This window comes from Balaenoptera borealis, assembly GCF_965194805.1.
Source record: "Balaenoptera borealis genome assembly, chromosome: 5".
NCBI classification, from domain to species: Eukaryota; Metazoa; Chordata; class Mammalia; order Artiodactyla; family Balaenopteridae; genus Balaenoptera; species Balaenoptera borealis.
The window spans coordinates 59,352,191-59,375,172 of record NC_138862.1 but is presented as its reverse complement, the minus strand read 5'-3'; the positions used below and the strand labels follow the sequence as shown (position 1 = coordinate 59,375,172).

The window sequence follows — 22,982 nt, the reverse complement described above, 5'->3', positions numbered from 1 at the left end:
AGGATGCAGAAATTTCACCTAGGCATCAAGAATTCTGTGATTAGGAAATGGATAATCTGAATTCCTCTAGATTCAGGAAGCTTGGGTCTTTTAAGAGATAACAACATGATGTGTAAAGAGCATAGGACTTGCCATTCATCCAAGTTTTCAGTTTACAATTTTCTAGGTATGTTGCCCCTATGCTTCCAATTAACCCTATCTTAAAAATCTCTCACCCATGAAAATAATGACAGCAAGTAGCCCTACTTCCACTCCAGGGTTGCTGTAATCACCTTTTGTGCCAAGCACTTCTTCTTCCCTCCTGAGTTTAATCTTCACAACAATCCCATGATCTAAATACTGTTTACTGTCTTGCTGCAGACAAGACAACTTAGGCTAATGGAGATTAAATAACTTTCATCACTGAGCTAGTGTCAGTTCTAGAACTCAGTGGCCCCAGGATAATCTGGTTCCCAAAGTCCACGCTCTTATCTAACACTCGTTTTGAAAATATAATGTGAATTATTTTTAGTGTGAACCCAGAGGCCCAGAGTTTGAAGTGAAGAAAAATACTCCTAAAACCACAGGATTTCAGAGCTGAAAGGAACCCAAGATTCTGCCTTCATCCAAATTTTCAGTACAGTGCAAATACCTGGAGTGGAGATGAAAGGTGCATGCCTCCCTAAGGACATAAGGCTCATTCAGTCTTCAGGCCACTCTCCTGGCTGAGAAAGGGCTCTAAGGCTCTACTGGGCCGATGGCTTCTTGTCCAATCCTGGGGGCTCTGAAATATCAACTTTTAGTTCAAGGTCATCCTTCTAGATGGCAGTGATTTAGAAGATTGAGGATAAGAGCTTGCTGTTGTCCTTGAGGTATTTTCTTCCTCTCCCCTTCCCTTCTTTTTATTTCTTTTACCTTTCTCTCCTTTTTTAGGCAGAAAAGATTCTTTAGAAGTTTACTTTTGATTTTAACCAATAGTGTTAAATATATCCAAGTTATAAATTCAAGACCTTAGTTTTCTCTTAAACTTTTAAGTTAGGTTTTTAAATCTTATCATTTTATTTATAACCTGGCAAATTTTAACTATCACTCTTAAGGGGCTTTGAATAATGTTTAATCTCACTTATGAACTCAGTAATTAAACAATGTCATTATGCCAAACAGCCATTTTACATTTAATAGATTTCTTTCAATTCCTTGAAATAAAACCTTTCTGAGTACTTAAATGAGCCATAAGTTTGATAAGTTAATCTTGTAAATACAGTGAATCTAAAGTTTTCTCAGATGTTCCAATAACTGTATACGCTTAGTAAGATTTCAACCTAAAACTATACATCTAAACCAAATACTCAATTACACATTCTAGTTTGGAGTTTCAAGGCTGTCATTTTAAGCCAAATTGTCTTCAGTTTCACAAGAACATAAATTATATAAAGAAAATCAGAAATGTATATTATTACTACAATTTTGATTCTTTGCAAACTTCCTCTTCTTAATTCTAAATCTTCTAGGACTGAAAGAGGCACACCCACTGAACCAACCCATTAAACTCACACAGCCTGATCTCCAGAGCAGTAGCCATCCAGTTCATTGATATTATTTATAACCAAGGATTTAGTCCAGCCATGAGACCTGCAACTGCAGACATTCTGAGGGATTATTCTCACCATTTCCAGGCAGAGGGTCTTTTTATAATCACAGTGTCATGGGTTTCAAAACTTGAAAGGCAAAACTGACATTATCTCACTTTTGTTCACTCACAAAGCTTGCAATGCTCATTCAAGTTGATCACTGATTTGAATTTATATTTTTTTGATTCTTAAGACATTACACATATTTTGCATCTAAAGTCTTTTGAACTGGATAGGGCCCTACATAATGTAAATGTATTTTCCTTCTAATGTTAGAGCCTTGTGAGCTCTTATATTCACTACTATTTCAGGAACATACATCTTTTATGGATATTCAGAATGGCATAGGATTATAAGTTAGATGTCCTATGGCTATCTATGACCTGTGGTCATGGAATCATCGTGCTGACAATTATCACTGATCTTAAAAATTAAAGTAGAATAGTGTATTACTTAAAGGCATGAGTAAGACAGCCCTGAAGTTGATTCCTGGTTTCTCCACTTATTAGCTGTGTGACCTTGGGCCAATTGCTTAATCTCTTTGGGCTTTAGTTTTTTCATTTGCAAAATGGGCATAATAAATTTATCTATTCTTAAGATTGTTGTGAAAGGTAAATTTGATACTAAAGGTAATGAGCTAGAACCTAGCACAAAACAAGTAATCAATAAATGGTGGTTATTAGTAGTATTAGGGCCATTTATTCAGGTCCTAGTTAGAGAACTTTGTCATCAAAGGAGAGCTAAGAGGAGATTTAATAAACACCTTCAGAATTGAAACCCAGGCAAAGAGAACTGAAAAAATAATTTTTTTTCTACCTAACCGCTCTATAAATAAAGGAATATCCAAATGGGAATTTTCCTTCATATTTGCTGAATTGTTGGTGGGTCTATACAGCCTGGTTTCAGCTGACCAGACTCTGAAGCCAATCTAGTTTTTAGTGACACTCACATGGTTCAGGCTATAATTACCTTTCTCTGAGACAGAAGCCCTAAAGAGTGGGCAAATGCACACTAATTTGGCAATGCCAGTTAAAAGAAGCAAACACATGTATAGCTTGTAGACTTTCTATTTACTGACAAAGTAAAGTGACAGAAAAACAATTTGTCCAAAATAAGGATCTGGGCCACATTCACATCTCTTGTTACTTCCCACAGAAGTTAGTTCCATTAACATTTGTCCTTCAGTGCTGGGAGCTGGGGCCTTGTATCTTAAGGTAAAGGTCTGTGGGATAAAGAATGATCACTTAGGGGAAATGACCTTCTCTTGATTCTGTCTGGGACAGGGAGTCTCAGATCCCATCCTTCTCCAGTCTGACAGCATTCAGTGGTACACACAGGTAAACAAGCTAAAATAGACCTCACCCAAAATAGCTCCCTCCAGGATACCCTGAAGCTCTGTGTGAGGCCAGGAAGGCTGGCCTGCTTTGGGTGCTGGCTGGGGTGCCGGTGCTGGTCTGGCATGCCTCCTAAGGAAGCAGGGAAGATACAGGAGACCCTTTTCGTGATCCGAGAGCCGTCACTGTTCCGTTTCCCAGGAAACCTCAGACAGTCTCAGACTCTCCTCTCCCCTCCTTTATGCAAATACATTCATCTTCCTATCCTCAGTGGAGATTTTAGTTTTTCTTTCCCTTTGAAGAAAAACAAGCAGAGGAAGCTAATGTAATGTCACAGCAAGCAATTCTTGGCGAGCCTTGCTACAGGCGCCCATTCAGAGGTTGTATTTCATCAGACTATCATTTTCTCTCATTCATCCAAACCACTATTCCCCTAAGAGGCCATTTTCTTTGGGACTGAAAACTCTCCTGTTCACTGTGAGGCTTGAAGGGGCACAGGGAGAGAAGCCATGAATAAAATCAAGTGGCTTCCGGCTCCATGAGTGCATTGACACCCCGCAGTCACCAGCGCTGAGGGTAGAAAGCAAAAAACCCTTCTCCAGTGAAGGTGGAATTTGAGACAGATGCATGCAGCGGCCCCTTGGATGCACACCCTCTCTCCTTCCTATCCTCTTAGGGACCCTGACACGCCAGCCAAGCATCAGCACCTCTGAGGGGGTAGACTAGGGAAAGCCCTGCACCAGGAGTCAGAGAAATCTGTATTTTGGTACCACCTCTTAGATTTACTAGTCAGGCAAGTTACCTCACTTCTCTAAGCCTCGTTTTGTTATCTGTAAAATGGGGAAAACAAGTCATGCCCTCACTGAACTCTAGTGAGGATCACATATTGTGTAGGTGAAAGTGAGCTATAAAATGATACACAAACGTAAGGATTAAATCGGTTGTTGTATGACATCATGATAGACAATGTCCAAGATCTGTTAATGGGGAAATGGACCTTATCCATCTGTAGGACAAAGTTCTAAACCTAGAAGCCTGCAGATTAAGACATGATCTATATCCATGCCATCACATGCATAACTTACATTGATGGGTTTTAGAGTTTAATTCTTATAACACCTCTTTGAGGTGGATTCTAGAGCTAAGGAAAAACTATGACTTAGATGAACAGAGTGACATGCTCAGGGAACCCAAAAAGTGGCAGTGACAAAATGTGGACCAAGCTTCCTGGCTGTAAGACAAAAGCTCTTTCCACTGCCCTGCCGTGTTGGCGCTGTAAGAGCAGAAACAAGTTTATCATATAATCTAAAATCCTACGGCTCTAGGTTTAGCCCCATTCTACTTCATAGGGGTACTCTGTAAGTGGTGGTTCTTACTATGATGATAGGGTACATTTTAGAAGTAGCATTTGCCCCTGGAAGAGCCACTGGCTACTGAGGAAGGTACATAGGGCTTTGTTTTTCCAGGAACCCTCCTTGACCGTTTGAGACACTTTCCTATTTTCCTTCTTCCTGTCACTGTCATCTACTTAAAATTCAGTTCCTTTTTTTCCATACTCTTTCCTGTCCATATATTCACTGCTCCCTGCCCCACCCAAAAACCCTAGGGAACTCTACCAGAACTTGAGTTTTCTTCAGTTATTTTCTGATTCCCTTATTTCTGTTGCTACAATTTAACATACAATATCAGCTGGTTTTCATTGTATCTGAGAGCTCCGTCTCTCCCTAAGTGACCTCATCAGGCATGGGGACCAGACTCATGCCTGATGACCAGACTCATGCCTAACACATCACGCAAATGTCACAGTAGGCAGACTGTGAAGTTACAAACGAAAAAGTGCAAGAAATGTGGTAATACAGTTTAATATTAGGCTTTGAGGAGCTATGAAATATTTCTAAGGGTCATTGTTTTTTATTCTGGGCACAGGAAAAAAATGACAGCCGAAGTTCCTCTGTGTTTTCACACTGGCCTCTATTGTTTGAAGCAGCCATTGTGGCCTTCTGCTTCTTTTCCAGGTTCCGATGGAGGAGGCGGCTGCTAGTGATCTCAGCGCCTAATGATGAAGACTGGGCCTATTCACAGCAGCTCTCTGCCCTCAGTGGTCAGGCATGCAATTTTGGTGAGTGGGAAGCATCACTGACCTGCTTGTCTTAAAGCATCACTGCTTTCCCATACCACTCTCTTCCTGGTCAGTTCTAAAATGGAACATTAGGTCATCCAAATATTCCCCAGTCCAGACTGTAGATTCCTAGACACTTACTCAGTTATACTGAGGATAAAGTTGCTTTCAGACTGGAATCTTAGTCAACTGGGGTCTGTTTTTCTTTTTTCTTTTTTCTCAGTATTCTGCCCTCTCAGGTTCTTCATTAAAGTGTTTGAAAATACCTGCTGCTTTAAGTGATCTGTATTATGTTGTCTTCTTGTTTGCTTTTTAAAAACTTGTCTCAAGATCATAAAACTCAGGTATTATCATTTACTTAGGTAATAATTAGGTACCAACATTGAGTACTTCTCCATAGATTAAATATCTTTTGTAAAACAGGAATGGCTTTGGGAATTAATGAATGGATTGAAGCACACTGTACTATATTGCCGTTCCCTTAGAAAGGATTTTGATCTATAACTGGGCACCAGGAAGACAGCAAGATCTGTTAAACAGAACCTTATGCTTTAAGACAAGCAGGTCAAAGAGAAATGCAGTTTATTATTACTATCATTATTTGCAGTAAATTTCTCAGTGTTTTGAAAACTAATGTATGCTTTCTTTACCAAGCATTATTATCCTAGTGGTCAGAAAGAGCTAGTATGATTTTGAATATGGACATACAGAAAGGAAAGGAAATGCATAATACACAGAACTTATTACTAAGTTCTGTTTTGAACCAAAGAGATAATGGCAATTTCAAAAGTGGAAATCACAACTGAAATCTCATGTAAGATACACCTCTGCAGAGGAAGAATTTTGAGAGAGTCATTAGAGGGGGGAAGAGTAGCTAGGGGACCACAGATTAAAAAATTCATAAGTGGAACATAGATGAATCTGTATTATTTCGATACTTCTATTAGGAAGAAGAATCATGTATTAGTTATAAAACTGTGTTTGATTTATAAAAGGTGGTGTGGTGGTATAAGTCTTGTAAAACATTACGAGAGCCTGGCCCTTGCTATGACCCAGTACCTGAACATTATAAATACATTTCAATTTTAAGATATGAAATAATAACTCAAAAGAAGGCAGAAAACGAGCTCATAACAGTAAAAACAATGAGAAAATTTGTGAATTTTTATTTATACTCCTATTAACAAGGTTAATGTTTTCAGAACTTATATCAGTATATGTAAAGAAGATTTGACTGTGCCAGCATTCTTAGGCAAAATTTATATTGTGTATAGCCACCAACAGTGCTGGGTAAGACAGAAGTTTTTAGAGCAGTTAATGACCCTCCACAATAAGAATATTAATAAAATCATGGTTTGCTAATTTTCTACAGATGTCTTTGCAGCAGCTCTTAGGTGATGTTTCATTTTGAATCTCTGCACAGAGCCCTAGTCAAACACTTTTGCAGTAGACAGGAAATGTGAACAAGTCATGTTTTTAAGGGATAATTAAATTCATGATCTTCCCTTTTGAAAACATGACTCAACAACATGTAGAACAGAAATGCTTCACTTCTCTGGGGGAAGAGTAAAGGCCACAAAATTTTTTTTGTAATAGCATTTTGCTTGGATTTCAGCTCTTCATTAAAAGAGCCCTCCATGGTGGCTTTCAGTTTTCTCCCCTGGACAGTCAACACCGTCCACATTCATATTTAGTTCCCAGTTAGTACCATGACTAGGCCCGGATTTTGTCTAAAACCGCGAAATCTGAATAGGATGAATCTAGAGCCTCCTTGTCCTCCTGTGTTCTTTCTCCTGAATCTTTTCATATGCGCTTCATCTTCAAAAGAATTCCAACAAGCTACCAAGGCATGACCTTCTTTCCTTTCCTGAAACTTTAGCTGAGGCTGGGAAGCAAGCTGTGCCTGCTGTGCTACCCCTTTGAGTCTTCTAAAGAAGTGCTAAGAACCTGCCCTCTAAACTGACAAACTTTCCTTTGCGGAAGCCAGAATGATTTCTTAAACGATCACAACGGCTAGGGTCTGTAGTCTTTTCTTTGAGAGAAAATTAAATTATCCATGCAAGCTGTTATAACTTTAGGCATGACTTTCTTCCAGAACACTAATCAGCTTAGATCATCTTAGATATTTTAAAGTTTCGATGGCTTCATTTTTGGTTTGTCATTTAGTAGAGTGAGAATCACAGTTTAAAAGCAAATTCTTCTATTTCAGTCTGCAAAAACAAAACAAAACCAGACCACATCTGACCCTGTTGTTAATCCTAAAATCTGCAATTAGTCTTTTTTCAAGATTTTATAAGTATTTAAATACTTTTTTTAATGAAAAAACTTTAAAAAAAATGAATTATTTTACCTAATCAGGTTATGTTTTATATTCTTTTTAAACTTAGAGATTTTTAATTCTCAGACATCCAGTCTTTGGAAGTGAAAGAAGACTTACAGATTCTACCGCTTTCTTTTTTTCTCTTAGGTCTGCGCCACATAACTGTTCTGAAGCTTTTAGGTGTTGGAGAGGAAGTAGGGGGAGTTTTAGAACTGTTCCCGATTAATGGTAAAGTGTTGTTACTTTAAAACAGTATAAACTACTGATAAGTTCAGTTAAATTACGTTAATTTATATGTAAGCAGTGGGTGTACCCCTCAGGTGAAGAAAGGTCACAAAATCCTCCCTCCTCATGTTTGCCCGTGTGTGTGTGTGTGTGTGTGTGTGCGTGTGTGTGTACACAGGATGGATGTAGAAGAAGGGGAAGGGGAGCACAGCACTAATATTGTTTTTACTAAAAAAATCATAAGTGACAGCAAAAATATCCATTTTCTTAACTGAAATAAGTCATTCTCTTTTGTCTGCATGGGGCTTTATTGGCTTACAAAGCATTTTCATCTATGTTATCTCATTTAATTCTCGAAATAGTTTTACGAGGCACAAAGGTCATATCTCACTGATTCCCTTGCAACAGATGAGGACATATACTAAAAGGCTCAGAGAAGCTGAAAGAAAATGACAGTGACTAAAAGTTTCAGAAAGTAAACCCAGTCTTTCCATCCAAGATCAAGCACTTTACCTGAGATAATGTGTATAAATTCCTGGCACAGTACTGGACAGAGCAGATACCCAGAAAGTGTCAGTGCCCTTCTCCCTTCCCTTTCTTCTTTTCACTAATGATAATAGTTTAAATATATTCCCAGCTCTTAGATAATTGGTATTTTTCACCTTTGACAATGAAATAAGAGTTTTGTTATAAAGACAACAGCATCAAAAGGAAAACTGTACCCGCAAAGAAACTAAGCTAATTGGAAATAAACTTAGAAATATAAACAATATAATCTTTGTTAGTGACAAATTTTAAAGCGGTTGATCTTGCCAGGATTAAATGAAGGGACTGGTTTTATACTTTGTAACACTCCTATAAGGAGGCATTATGTGCCCCAAAGTTTGATACACTAATAATGTTGTAGAACAGCAGGGACATTTCTTTGCTAGTAGAAAAAACAAGCAAACTTTTTAAATTGGATTTTTGAGCTGAAGAGAAGAGACTCCTGGGTCCTCTCTCTATTCTCACAGTGGTTTCTTCTCACTTTGATGCTTTACTGAGTGCTGCCTCTTCAATCCGCTAACAACTTTTCTAATCCTATTCTAGGGAGCTCTGTTGTGGAGCGAGAAGACGTACCAGCCCATTTGGTGAAAGACATACGTAACTATTTTCAAGTGAGCCCAGAGTACTTCTCCATGCTTCTAGTTGGAAAAGATGGAAATGTGAAATCCTGGTATCCTTCCCCAATGTGGTCCATGGTGATTGTGTATGATTTAATTGATTCGATGCAACTCCGGAGACAGGAAATGGCTATTCAGCAGTCACTGGGGATGCGCTGCCCAGAAGATGAGTATGCAGGCTATGGTTACCATAGTTACCATCAAGGATACCAGGATGGTTACCAGGATGACTACCGTCATCATGAGAGTTACCACCATGGATACCCTTACTGAACAGAAATATGTAACCTTAGCCCCAGCCAGTTTCCCCTGCAGCTGTTGAAGCCACATGTGGCCAGCTATGTAAAGGAGAGTTCTTCCACACTGCCTACATTCCCTGCCTTTTTCTTTCAGTGTTCTTCCAAGATTAAATAAATAGCAAACTTTTGCCTTCTCATGAGTTGTTACTGAAGCCTTAAATCATAAAGATGTTTAAAAGAATTGTTTGTCTAACTGGAGAGGATCTGGTGCTGAATAATGTTATTGAAAATGGATATTTTCCTTTTCTTAATATGGTGGACGTGATCGGGAATACAGTATTCTATAGCGTAAGTATTTATACCTCTCTTTTTAGTATTTTTAGTATTAATTGGTAAGTGAAAACCATGATTGTTAAAGAAAATTAAAGATCACAGCACAGATATTTTCAGATGAACATCTGAGCAGATGGGACAGACAGAGCAGGTAGCTTCTTAACCCTTTTTGAATGTTAGTCTAAAAATGATTGACAGCTCTGCTCTATACTGTGAATTTCTTTTTTTTTTTTTTTTTTAACCATTACTTTAAACATAATTAATTCTAGGGCTTTCTTTCTTTCTTTCTTTTTTTTTTTTTAATGCTATTCTTGTCTGCTTACATTCTTTTTTTTTAATGTATGTATGTATGTATGTATGGCTGTGTTGGGTCTTCGTTTCTGTGCGAGGGCTTTCTCTAGTTGTGGCAAGCGGGGGCCACTCTTCATAGCGGTGCGGGGGCCACTCTTCATCGCGGTGCGCGGGCCTCTCATTGCCAAGCACAGGCTCCAGACACGCAGGCTCAGTAATCGTGGCTCACGGGCCGAGTTGCTCCGCGGCATGTGGGATCTTCCCAGACCAGGGCTCGAACCCGCGTCCCCTGCATTGGCAGGCAGATTCTCAACCACTGCGAATTTCTTTCCTGAAGTTTGATACTATAGGAGTCCGGTGACACTGGCTACCAAAGCCAGGGCAAGTACCAAACTCAGCTGTGTTATCATAGCCACTTCCTGCCCTGTTTCTGTTAACTCTTAGTGTCTTTTCAGGGAAAAGGAACTTCTAAATCACCACCAGAATCTGGCTCTGCAGCTAGAGGTGCTACTTTCAGAGTTCTGTCAGGTACCATGGCATTCCCAGCATGGGACACCTTGACTCTTCACATTTGACTCCCTAATGGGCCCATTATCATACTGGCACCTTGTAAAATAAAATTACAAAGGAGATTATTTTTAGGGGTTCCTTTTGTTTTCAAAGGAAAATGTTACTAAATTAACAGTGGATAAAATTGTAACTGGATTGCAGAATATAATCCTTGTCTTTGAAATAGAGCATTTATTTTTTACATATGGCATATAAACTAAATATTCTCCCTTCCTCCCTCCCTCTTTCCCTTCCTTCCTTCTTTCCTACTTTTCTTTTTTTTTTCAGCAAAGACCAAGTAATATTAACTAATATGTATGAGTTTGCCCTAAGGTGATCAGATTTCCCAGCGTTTCGCATCCGGACAGTGCCAGCCTCTATCAGTAATGGGGATGCTTATTTTTTGTCACTGTTATTAACAACTAATTCTCCAAATAGTCTTGAAATTGGTTATTAACTCTAGTGAGCCTAGATATTAATAACTGCATTCAAGCCACATGTGAATACTACTAGCATTTAACTTATCTGTGCCTATTTGTACAAGTTTGTCTTTACATCATCTGAACTTTGTTATAATTATAGTAAAAGTGGAATTTGTACCTCAATGAACCTGAGGAATCACTTGTTTTGTCCCTTATTCTCCATGAAGACCATTCATTCTTACCTGTTTTACAGGTAACTGAGGTCCAGAAAGTACAAGTGACTTCAACACAGTTTTCTTATTATAAAAACTATGCTCCCACCCTACCCCTCTCCCATGGTGGAGAGTTTTCCTCCTCTCTCCTTCTAGAACCGTTTGTACCAGCTGCCTGAGGGGTGAAGGTGCAAGAACCAGGTTGATGTGCATTGCTCTTACATTTTTGCCAAAGTGAAGCACAGCTTAAAATTGCCAATAAGAATGGTTTTCTTTATGATTGTTTCTGAAATTACATAGGGACAATTTCTAAGGGGCCCAAGTTGTCTCAATTTCAGGAAATATAATAATGAGGGAGTTTCATCTCCCAAGGAAACTAGATAGGGATAATAGAAAATTTACTTATAGAATAATATGAATAAGGTTCTAGTTCCTGCACCCAAAGAAAGACAACACTTTTTCATAACCTGAGATTACTTTTTCAAGAATTCTTCTGGTTTCAGTGACACTGAGACAATCATTAGCAAATGCATTTGAAGACTCCTTCCTCTAATGAGTGGATGCAGAAGTCGTGTATAATCATTTGGGGGACTGTAGTATAAGCCATAGCTCAGCAAAAGGACACATTCAGAGGAAGATATTTTTGGTAAATGTCCTCAAATTCTATAATCTGGAAAAATACAGAGTAAATCTCAGCAAATGGGAGGATTGGAGAATTAGGCAACCTGAATCTCTGTCTTCCAGGGGTATAGATCAGGTTGTTTGAAATCTGAGTATTGTTTTTTTCCTATAAAAGCATTTCCTTCCAAAAACAGCAACAACAAAAGGTAAGAAATAAATAAAATATCGTTTCTGAGAAAGTTTATGGTATTTAGAAAGAAAAGCACCCAGTTGAGTTAGGAAAATCTGGAAAAAGTCTGTAAAGGACACAGCCTCACCGAAGTTGCTGGTTGTCATAATTCCCTTCCATGAATTTCCAAGAATTGGTTTCCACTAGAGAAATCCCAGGGCTCTAAGATGACTATTAATTCAGCAGAGAGATCCTTCTCCTGCCTGCTACAGAGGCTGGTGGCCCAGACACAGCAGAGTCGGTAGAGCCCACTGGTCTCATTCTCTGGATTACAGTTAATAGCGAAGCTCACACCTTCTCAACTCCTAGAGCCTTGAGGATAAAAATAGCTCAGGACCAGGGTGAATGATGGCCTCAGCTGACCCTGACTGATGATCTCAGTGCTCAGCACTGTAGAGAGATTCCAGAAAAGGAGACGCCTCTTGAAAAGGACCTCTGTACATTTCTGTGCCACCACGAATTCCCCTTTCCCTGCTGAGGAATCCTTTCTGCTCCATGGTTGCCCTGTACTTGATGGTTTGGTGTGTGTGGACAGAGGGTGTGTTTGGTGAGTACTCTTAACTTCAAGTGAAGCTCAGTTAAAATGCTAACTAACTACTTCTCCTCAGTCCTCTCAGAGCTGGTGCAAAGCTCCTAATGCCAGACTTTCCTCTTCATTTTGTACACGTTATTAGTTATTAAGAACTCAAGAATCAAGGTCGGAGTGGTGCTTCCTGATGGTCTCAACCTGTCGATAGTGATGCTATCAGCCAGGAATGCCCGGGGGCACTCACCTGGGCCTGTATTACAGACATTTCCCCATAGGAACCAATGTTGTGGCTGGACTGGCCTTTGTGGTTCTTATTATGATCGCAAAGTGCACTTCAGCAACAACCATGTTGATGAAAAATTAATCGACAGCAGATCTAAGAAAGAAGTGGAAATTTTTATTCAAGCCAACCTGAGGATTATAACCTGGGAGACAGTCCTTCAGCAAGCTCTGAGCTTTGTTCTACCAATTAGAGGTCAAAGCTCAGTTACATACTTTTTTTTTGAGACAAATGGTTATGCATCATTTGATAGTTTACAGATCAACACGTACAAAATGAGTAGTGGGTCATGGGTCATAGTGGCCCCTTATGAGGTTAAGGAGGAAGGTTATCTCCTAAGGAGGTCTGGTTAGTGCAAATGCATAATACACACTAAAGGGGAGGGAGGAGGCCGAAACAGGCAAAGAAAAATTTTATGTTTAAGTTTTTCTCATCTTGCCATAAAATATGAATTTTTATTTCATCAACCATCAGGAAACTTTGTAAAAAACAAGATTTATTATTCACAGGTCCTGGAGGATACACACAGAGAGGCTGCAGGTAGAGAGCAGAGACCTGGGGTTCTGCCTGTATTGGGGTTGAGGGTGAGGTGCCTAGGTTTTCAAGGGTTTACTTTTTATTGGTGAATTTAAACCTAAGAGTGGGAATTTAGGCACATGAAGGGAAAAGTAGGGTCACTCAAGGGGTCAGTTATGTAGGTCACCCAGGGCTTTCCAATAGGGGAACTTCATGGGGGTTGCTGGATCTTTAGGTAGTTGTGTAGCTGGCAACATGTTTATTCGAGATGGATTCTTTGGCATGGATGCCTTAACAATCAAAAGATTAATGTTAAGCATTTACATTACCCTCAGAAAAGCTAATTGTCAGGCACTTACACAAAAGGTGATGAAGGGCAAAGGGCGAGTTGTAACAGAATTCGATGGGTGTTTTAAAAGGGCCACTGGACTTGGGAAAACTACTGGTCCTTGCCCTGACCTGAGATGAGTCACTTTACCTCTGGGACTCAGCTTCTTATCTCCAAATGAGAGAGTGGGACTAGACATTTAAGTTTCTTCTAACTCTGTGACGTTTATGAATCTTTCTTGGTCTTTAGGGAGTAGAATGCTAAGCTCAGAGAAGCTCAGAGATTTCCTATGATCCAATCGATGTTAATTCTCAGAGAACCCAGACTTCATAGTTCAGAATCCAGTTCCAAATTGTTATGGGAATTGGGAAAGGTATTAAGCAACTTCACTGAATTCTTCCCAGCACAGTACTGATGCTGCGGCTGCGATCCAAAGGGGTCATCACCTCTAACACACAGAAACCCTCATCATCACCTTAACAGCCAGGCTGGCGCTTCCAAGGAATTCAGGCTGGCAAGGACTGTGAGCTTCCTGAACATTTAAGGAGTCCCTTAATGTGGTCCCCCAATTAGGAAATTTGTGTTGCAGCATATGCTTGTGCTTCAACACAAATTTCCTAATTTGGGGACCAAATGCATCACCTGAAGCTTGGAAACTGGGCAGTCCCTGGGCAGACTTCAGAGACCTTAAATATCAGTACTTCCTTCTAGAAAGCAAAAGAACGGTCCTCCATCCTCCACTCCATGGGTTGATACATGTGCCAAGGAGGCTGGGTGAAGGGGTGGGGTGATTTTAAACAGCTAAAACTGACCCTGGGCAACATTTTCGTTGGCTTTCCTCCTCCCCCATAAGCATCCCTTTCCTCTCTCCTGGCCCTTTTCTCCTTTCCCTGGCCCCTCTCTCATGAACCATTCCAGCTCACCGATGACTACAACTGATTAGGTGTAACTGACATGCTAAAGGTACCACCCTTTCTAAGGACATCTGCAGCGCAAAAGGAGATCCTTGAAGAAGGGCCATAGGGAACAGCTTGGCAAACCATTTCTGAAAGACTGCTAATCCCTGGAAGCAAGCCTCACTTTCCTTCCCAAAAATGTTAGAGAAAGAGTAAATTCCTCCTGTGGATTTCACCATCATTCTGTTTGTCTCCTTTTGTCCTCTTTTCTATCTTTGGCTTGCTTCTTTTTGTGAATACTCTTTAGAGAGCCAAATTAGACCAGGGTAGGCAGAGGCAGGAATACACCCAAATCTGGCAAGACTTGATCAAGAATGGCTGAAAGCCTTGAGGTGTGAAGAGAACCATCTAGTCATTCCAGGTCTTAATCCAAGATACTCATTTTCAGGTTATGCTCAAGTTATATGATGATTCCAACATTTATTGTATTTATATTATTTTCTATGTACTTTGCCAGAAACCAGTAATACAAAACTGACATTTTCCAGTACAGATTAGTAGAGAGCAGCCATGTACACAGTCAATTATAAGCTAGTATATATAATAAATGATTGGGGGAGAGGTATAAAGAAGGGACCAGGGAGGTATGTGATGATAGTTCTTCAATCTTTTGGAGACTAGAATTATTACATTGCTCTTCCTGTCAGCCTCGACATGATTTGAGCAAGTACCTCATATTGACTCCACTGTCACCATAGTTAATGGCTTTTGGATACTCACAGTGTAGGCACTTCTTCTCCTGGGAACTTCTTACCTCTCCCAGATTTAAGAAGTTGTCTGGATGTCCATGGAAGGATGGTGGCACTAATATTAATTCATTCATAAACACTACCCCCTCCCTGAAATAAACTAAAATGAACAATAAGCATGAATTTATAGAAGAAAACTTCATCAAGATTGAAACTAGGGAATAGCTTTAATCTCAAAGCATGAACTTTGAGTAATGTGTGCCTACTTACTATCCCCAACTTGGGGAAATTGAGCACTAGGAAAGATAAGAAATACACTTGTAGTCTATTGCTCAGGCAAGGATCAGCTGTAGCTGAGAGGCCAAAGTTAAGTGACATGACTATGCCCTGCCCTTCTTTTCCCCTAACTTCCTAATTGGAGGAAGGAGGTTTGGAGATAAGGGTATATATATGCAGGATGGAGTTGGTTTACAGCTAGACTGGAAAAGCTCTATCTCTGGGGACATGATGGTATCTTTTTTGACTCTCGGCCAAACTAAGGGCAGTGGGATTTATGATGTGCTGTTTAAAGTCTGAAACTACCCCAGGGATCCCCAGGGTTAATTTCTTTAATGATGGTTTCCAACTGGCCTAATAGATTACGTAAACCTGACTGATGAGTTGGCTAGAGAGGCCATGAAAATCCTGGGAAATTCTACTTTGAGTTCTCCCAAAGTCAAGATTCCTCCCACAGATCTTGGGAGTTCCAGCTGGAGACAGTGGAGACAGTGAGGTCTCTGTGTAATAAGGACCCTGGGGAGCTTAGGCTTCGGCTCTCTTGGAACCCCAGTGTCTACACTCTCCTTTTCTTGCGGCACCATGTCCTTCGCCTTAAATAAAAGTCTTATGTGAGTGTCCTCTGTGGAGTCTGGTGAGTCCTTTCAAATATATGAACATGGGAAATCTTTGCAGCAGGGCAGTGTGTATAAATTTTACATATAAAAACTTAACAAAATAGGAAATGTTAAAATATTTTATACAATATGTTAAATGTCTGTAACATGTTAAATGTAAGAATATATACAAATATAATTATACATAAGTATACAATACAAAAATTCTAGTAGCAAATTTCACAGTTGTAGAGAAAGTGTGTGCTGCTTTCAAGGCACTTCACTTAGCCTGACTTCTTATCAAAGCAGGGGGCTCAGTCTCAAACAGAGGAACAAACTAAAAGTCAAGTGATACCCTCTCCTCACAACAGGAGACAGTACTACCCCTATCTCTATGGAACTGGCCCTCAAAGCAGGCATTTCAACCGAGATAGAGGAAAAGTACACACCCAGAAAGTTCCCTCGTTGCAATTTTCTATGGTCCTGCTTCCCTTCCACCTTCTTAAAACAGCTTCTAGCTTTAACACAACTTCAAAGATGCCATTCAGGGTCCAGGTAAAGAGCAATTGGGTAAGGAAGATTTCACCTACACCATTTTGTGGGAAATACTGGGACTGATTAAAATTTTGTTTAAAGATGAGTACACAGAAATCTTAAAGAAAAGATCTATACAGAGGCATCCATGCACCCAGGCTTAGAAATCAGCTCACCTACAAAAAGGGGGGAAAATATATATATATATATATATGCATATACGTATATACACACACCTAGACATACATACACACCTACATACATACATATGTAATATAGCAGGGAAACAACTTTTTGGCAACACTAAATGATAAAAAAGGAGATTTCTAAATGGAAAAGAAAAGGTGACTTAAGAATTATTTTTCAGACAAGCCATTATTTATATTACATTAAATAGCTATAGAAAGTAATAAAAATGCAAAACCTCTGAACAATAATATGACTCGAAAAAACTGCAGTCAGTAGTTATTAGACACCAAAAAAAATTAACAAAACCTCAGGAAGTGTATCAGTCGAAAACACCTTCGGAAGAGAAAATTCTATTTTAAGACAGCTCCCAGCTGAGAGATGAACTGGCATTTAAAGTTATGAATGAACAAATTATGTCATGAACGAATAAAGTTTAATTAGCTGTGATAATTGGGATTACAAACTAAAAAGCAAACTATTAATTCTTGAAGGAAAAGGTGCATAATAAAACATTTTAAAAAGAACTTCCGAATTTCATCATCTCCATGACAACATCAAGTCTAAGAGACACCACTATTTCATGTCCTGCTAAGAAACACACTGTCAATTAAACATATTACTTTCTTGTCATTTAGAATTTTCATTTTATATCTTTTTAAAGAGCTTTAAAGACTTTGCATTTATCATGTAGCATTTTCTGATTACATAAAAAGGGAAACTATAAGTTAAATAAATTAAGCTATTTCTAGAATATCTTCCCATTTTGAGCCAGAATCTCTTGAATCACTTTTTGACGCAGAGTCGTAGATGTCTGAGGTTTTCCGGGCAGATAGTTCCCTGCACCACTGGGAGACGTGATGATGATGAAGCATTTTAAGAGAGTTTCTCTGCTGTCTCCAGGGTCTTCTTCCAAGCTATTGACACTCATTCTGTAAAATTTGATGCTGGCATGTTCTTGATCTTACCAGGAGGTACCAATGAAAGATTTTCAGACAACAACCAGAACTCTTATCCTCTCCTCAAATGGTCTTTAAGTGGTTTGTTGACTGAAACATCAAAAAGTTGTATGCACGTGCCAAATGCCTGCATGTGCAAGAAAAGACAATTTCATTACTGCCAGGAGGCAGCAGCTATATTAACATGCCATTGCTTAACACACCCCAATTTCAGAGATGGTAATGTGAAAACATGAGTCCTAGAAGAGATGAAATACAGCGTAGCAGACCTAGATAAAATTCTCAGAGCTTATTAAGAAAAACTAGGAGTTGGGAGGAAATGTAATAACCTAAGTTCCTCATCTTTCAATGAAAGGAGTCAATGACCATATTTTAATTTTTGAGGTTGAAACATTTATAAATAAGGTTCTAAGTTTGCTTTTAAAAATGTAGACGTAACTACTAGCAGTGAAACAGACTAGAAATGCAAGTTGAATAAATCTAAAATATGACAAGAAACTTTCAAACTGGTTCAAAATATCAAACCAACATCAACTTTCTCAAAAAAGTTTTTACACAAAGGATGAGCCGAACTACAATAATAAATTCAATAAAAATATGCAAATAACAACAGGAAGAGCACAGCTCTCATTTTCCAACCAAGTGTATAAAAACTAGAAACTAACAAAAGTATGAATAAAATCCTCAATGACACTACTCTTGACTCGAAACAGAATTAGAAAAAATAACAATGATAATGCTATATTTTAAAGTCTTTGAGGATTGGCCTGGAGTCTACTTACTCCAAGGAATTTTTCTACTAGTTATAAACATGTTCATTAACAAGCAAGAAAGAAAACAAATACATTTGAAGAAGATGGAAAAAGAACAAAACAAACTTTAGAAAAACAGAACATAAATTTTAATAAAGTAAAAATTAGAAACTGCTCATTAACCTATTTTCTAAAAAACCAAGAGACACCATTCATACACAAAATCAAAAGTGAGAAAGAAAACAGAACTATAGTAAAAGAGGAAATAAGTAAAAGAATTATGAGCATGATTCACAAATTCCTGTGCAAATAAATTTGAAAATCTGGATGGTTAATTTTTTATTTAGCAAAATATTGAATATAAATGATCAAGAGTGAATCAAGAAGAATATGAGGAAGAAACAAAGAATGTTGGAGGGAAAAAAGTACTCCTCAAAACAGTGCCAAGCTTAGACAATTTTATTTGTGAGTTCTTTCAAAGCGTCAGGGAACACATAAAGCTGACGTTTTTAAAATCTTTCCAGGGCAACGCGGCCAATGGGAGTTGGCAGCTTGACCCACACCACATCCGTATGGGATTGTTAGGGACATAGGTTGATAAATCCCAGCAGGATTAAATGCATTACCAGCATTGTCAGCAGGTTTCAGTTATCTTGGCAGAGACAGGATGGTGCTTGAAGCAAGTAAAATAGCAAGTGAGGACAGAAGTTCTGCAGATCTGTTAGGGAGTTTATTGTGATTCCATGTGAGCAAAACATCACCTTCTCACTAAACTCCTATTTGAATTGAAAATTTACTGCTATTATAGCTTTATACTTTAATTGTAAATTTGTTTTGGTTTTCATATAAAAACTATAAGAAGTTTATACTTTATGTTCATATGCATTTAAATTACAGTAAAATGAAAAAAAGGTCAACACTGATCTGTGAGAGGTTTTTTTTCCTTTAAAGGAGGGATACATATTACTCAATTTTAGAAAGTCTGCTCTAGGCTTTAGAGAAGGAAAACCACTCTCTTTCCTTTGGGTTTGACATTCTCTGCCCCTTCACCATACTAGAATGGTAAGAGTTCGCAGGAAAAATCAGGACTTAAGTAAAAGGAGAAGTTGCCAAGGAGGACCTGGGCTGTGTCTGGTCAAGGTTGGGCCTGTACAAGGGCAAAAGGTTTCCCTGCAGCCCCACATAGTCTAACCCAGGTCACCAGCAACAGGGCTTCCACATGGGGATTCAGATGCAAAAAGCCTTAGAGTTATAAACAAAGTAACTCTGCCCTGAGTCTCCTCTGCATATGGACCTTGAAAACCTATGGCAGCAGGACATAGCTGGCCAAGCATTTGGGATCTGGGTCTAAGCCATCTTTCCCTCTGTAACCAACAGCCACATCCTGCTTCCCCTCAGGATTAGGCACATTGCTGGATAGAAGTTTGACCCTAGGACCAGTGGCAGAGCTGGAATCAGGTCACTGCAGGCCATACTTGTGGTCCAACCAAAGGCTATTCAGCACATTAGTTGTAGGTCAAAACTGCTTAGAAGAGAATCTAAAAATAGGAAGGGATTTTAGAAATCACTTAGTCCAACTTCTATACCAATGATGGAATCTCTTCTAAAACATACTGCTGATACAATCTCTCCTTAACACTTCAGTGATCGAGAATTTACTACTACTCTCTACTACTCTTCAGGAAGGCCTTCTCCATTATTGGAAAGTATCATTTGTTAGGAGAGTCTTCCTTATAAGGAAAGAATAACCATCATCCTATAACTTGTTCTTTAGAACAGGAAAGAAGTCTACTTCTTTTTCCGCATGACACTCGTTCTCCCCAGATTATGCACTTGATCCAAGAGCACCTAAGATGATAGGATATGGTTTCTAGACCTCTCACCTTTCAGTTACTCTCCTATTAAAACAGTAGCACCCACGAAATACAGTTGTCCCTTGGTATCTGCGGGGGATTTGTTCCAGGACCCACTGCGGACCAAAATCTGAGGATGCTCATGTCCCACAGCCGGCCCTCCATATCTGCAGTTACGTATCTGAGGATTCAACCAACCGGTGATCGTATAGGACTGTATTTATTGAAAAAAAATATGCATGTAAGTGGACCCGCACAGGTCAAACCTGTGTTGAGGGGTCCACTGTACTCCAGCGCATCCACATCAGAACTTCACATTTTAGTTCCAGCTCCTTCCCTCTAATTTTTAAATTAACATGAGTAAACCTTCCTTTGGGCAATAAATGCTTTCCTGAAAAGGAGGGTGAAAAAGCAACTGTAAATGAGAAAATCAATCTCCATGAATTAGTGGGATCTGCTATTTAATACATCCCGTAGGCAATACCTTCACAAGTAATATTGTTGCAATTTTATGTTTCGTAAGTATGTTTTGTATGCTATATTTCTTAAAAGTGAGGTCTTCCTATAGCTGATTTTCTTTACCTTTAAATGAATTGTCATAATAATCTTCCTGTTTCACATTACTCTGATGGAACGCCTATGATAAGGTAAAGTTTTGCTATTCTCAGAAGTCAAGATCTACTGAAAAAGAGACAGTTTTAAAAGTTCTTTTGAAATTACGTTTTGAAATTAAAAATACTCTGCATTCCACCTCATATAACAAAGTGGCAATACAAGGTAAGGGTTTAATAGTTATTTTATTTATAAATTTCCACCAACTCTTGCCATTCATATTGTTCTGGATATCACAGATGGATTATGTAATAGTATTATCTTATATTTATCTGTATGAAAATTAGGGGAAAGAAGAGATGTACAGACTGCATGAAAACGACAACTTAAAGCTCACACTTACAGTGTAGTGCTCTATAAACACACAGGCCTATTAGCTGAAACCAACACTTGTCCTATCACCATCCAGCTATATGGCCTTGGGCAAGCCATTTGTTTTCTCATTTTTAAATTATCTATCACCTGACTTCTCTACCTCATAGACTCAACTGGATGCATGCAAAAATACCTCAAAAAATACCATGCAGTTTAAGGGTGAAATATGGTTACTATAAAGTGCTTTATTTATTACTGGCCTTCCTCTTTTTAGAGTAATACTATTCATATTTCAGTAAAAGTCATTTGTTTGCAAAGTGACTCTTTTAAAAGAACTCTTCAGCAATAGTCTACTGATAACCTGGCATGATTCTGAAGCCAGTGTCTCAAACTTTAGGAACAGAATATGATATAAAGATATATAATAGTCATAAGTTCTATTTAATAACTAATAAAAGTGGCTTATTAGGTCTCCAAAATAGAATAATCCAAGAGTGATGTGGTCAAACTGAGGAGAAAAAACCCACCATGGCTGGTTTAAGTGAAAAATACAAGTGATAACTGTGGGGACTGGAAACCAACTTTCACCTAAATTGAAGCTTATTTGTGTAGAAAAACATCAAAAGACAACCACTAAAAATAAGATTTCCTACAAATTCCTAAAAATTAAAATTCTGAGATTTTTGTTGAAAAATTTGTTTGTCAAAACATTTAGCACCGACTACAATACTCTCAAATCAATGTTGTGGCTGGTTATTAACGTCCTTCAACCAAATTTTTAGAGTCTCATTGCTTTTTAGTTACAAAATGACTATCTCCATGGCCTCAAAATTCAAGGGTCAACCTAGGTGATATTTATAATGATAAAAAAGGGAAGACTACGGCATGCAGAGTGGAAGTACACAATTCTGAATATCTGGCAAACTGATCTCTATATGTATATTTATAGGGTACAGCTAACATGATTATTACAAGTTTTCTGGAATGGAGGAACAAGGAAAATAATCTGCAAATATATCTTGACCTACTAAGCACCAGGCCATTACTGCAGTCTCCATACTATTATTCTGATGTCAGTTCCTTAGAACTTTTTAGCCTTTGGGTACTCTAAGCTTTGGTTGGAGTTATTTAGGGAGCGGTTAGATATATGCAAAGAGTTTTATGCTTTAGAAATGTTCTTGGTTTATCAAAGTGGAAAGATAAATATCACACATGCTGAAAATGTGAAGATAAGGTTTGTGAGAGCTGCCAACTATTTGGGTACCAGTTAGAAAGTATCTTCATCTGATTCAATATCACTCTTGGGTTTGGTAAGTCTCTCCAGTTCTTCTCCATCCTAAAAGGAAACATGAAATCAGTAATTAATTAGGACAAAACTAGAAATGTTCCATTTTTAATAATTACTAAGGAGAAACCTTACTAACAAATCATGGATTTTATTTAATTAAACTGTACTCTTGTTAAATGAAATTAAATAAATAAGTTCTTGGCAAGTTAACCGCAGGCATATAGTAAGATAAAAAATTGGAATGCACTTCAGTACATTTGAATTTCAAAGTTAACAAGAGCAAAGTAAGGAGCGGCCTCTGCTGGTCTTGGAGGGAAATGACTAAAGGCTGCAGAAATAGGTATAAACTAGGCCTTGTTACCTACATTGATTTTCTTCTACCTAAAAAAGTAGGGCAAGCAGTGTTATTAGACTGTTGGAAAAGAACACAGGATTTCTAAATCTATATTCTAACTGAGATCAGAGCAGGCTTCTAACTTTTTCATCTTAAGAATCTGTTGTAAATATCATCACTTCAGAGGCATTACTGAGGGAAGCTCTGCCATGAACTCTATCTAATAAGCAATAGGTTAACTTTCCCGAAGAGTAAAATGTTCATTGTGTGAACTATCTCATATTTTGTGTGTTCATGAAAACTGTAAATTTA

General features: G+C 38.5%; 2 protein-coding genes and 1 long non-coding RNA gene across 6 annotated transcripts in view; 2 read left to right on the top strand and 1 right to left on the bottom strand.

Moving 5' to 3' along the window:
* CCDC80 (coiled-coil domain containing 80) overlaps nt 1-9,207 on the top strand; it is a 32,847-nt gene extending 23,640 nt beyond the window's left edge. Inside the window, exons 6-8 of the mRNA XM_082394666.1 lie at nt 4,960-5,063; nt 7,531-7,611; nt 8,698-9,207. Coding sequence (XP_082250792.1) covers nt 4,960-5,063; nt 7,531-7,611; nt 8,698-9,044 — 532 coding nt within the window. The 3' untranslated portion in view covers nt 9,045-9,207. The remainder of the gene's footprint in view (nt 1-4,959; nt 5,064-7,530; nt 7,612-8,697) is intronic.
* A 1,789-nt stretch (nt 9,208-10,996) lies between these two features.
* Nucleotides 10,997-22,982, top strand: part of LOC309630063 — a 23,486-nt gene continuing 11,500 nt past the window's right edge. Inside the window, exon 1 of the long non-coding RNA XR_014245399.1 lies at nt 10,997-12,214. This is a non-coding gene — a long non-coding RNA (uncharacterized lncRNA). The remainder of the gene's footprint in view (nt 12,215-22,982) is intronic.
* SLC35A5 (solute carrier family 35 member A5) overlaps nt 20,900-22,982 on the bottom strand; it is a 19,344-nt gene continuing 17,261 nt past the window's right edge. For all 4 annotated transcript variants that reach the window (XM_082394735.1, XM_082394734.1, XM_082394736.1 and 1 more), the window contains one exon: nt 20,900-22,384. In XM_082394735.1, coding sequence (XP_082250861.1) covers nt 22,316-22,384 — 69 coding nt within the window. In that variant the 3' untranslated portion in view covers nt 20,900-22,315. The remainder of the gene's footprint in view (nt 22,385-22,982) is intronic.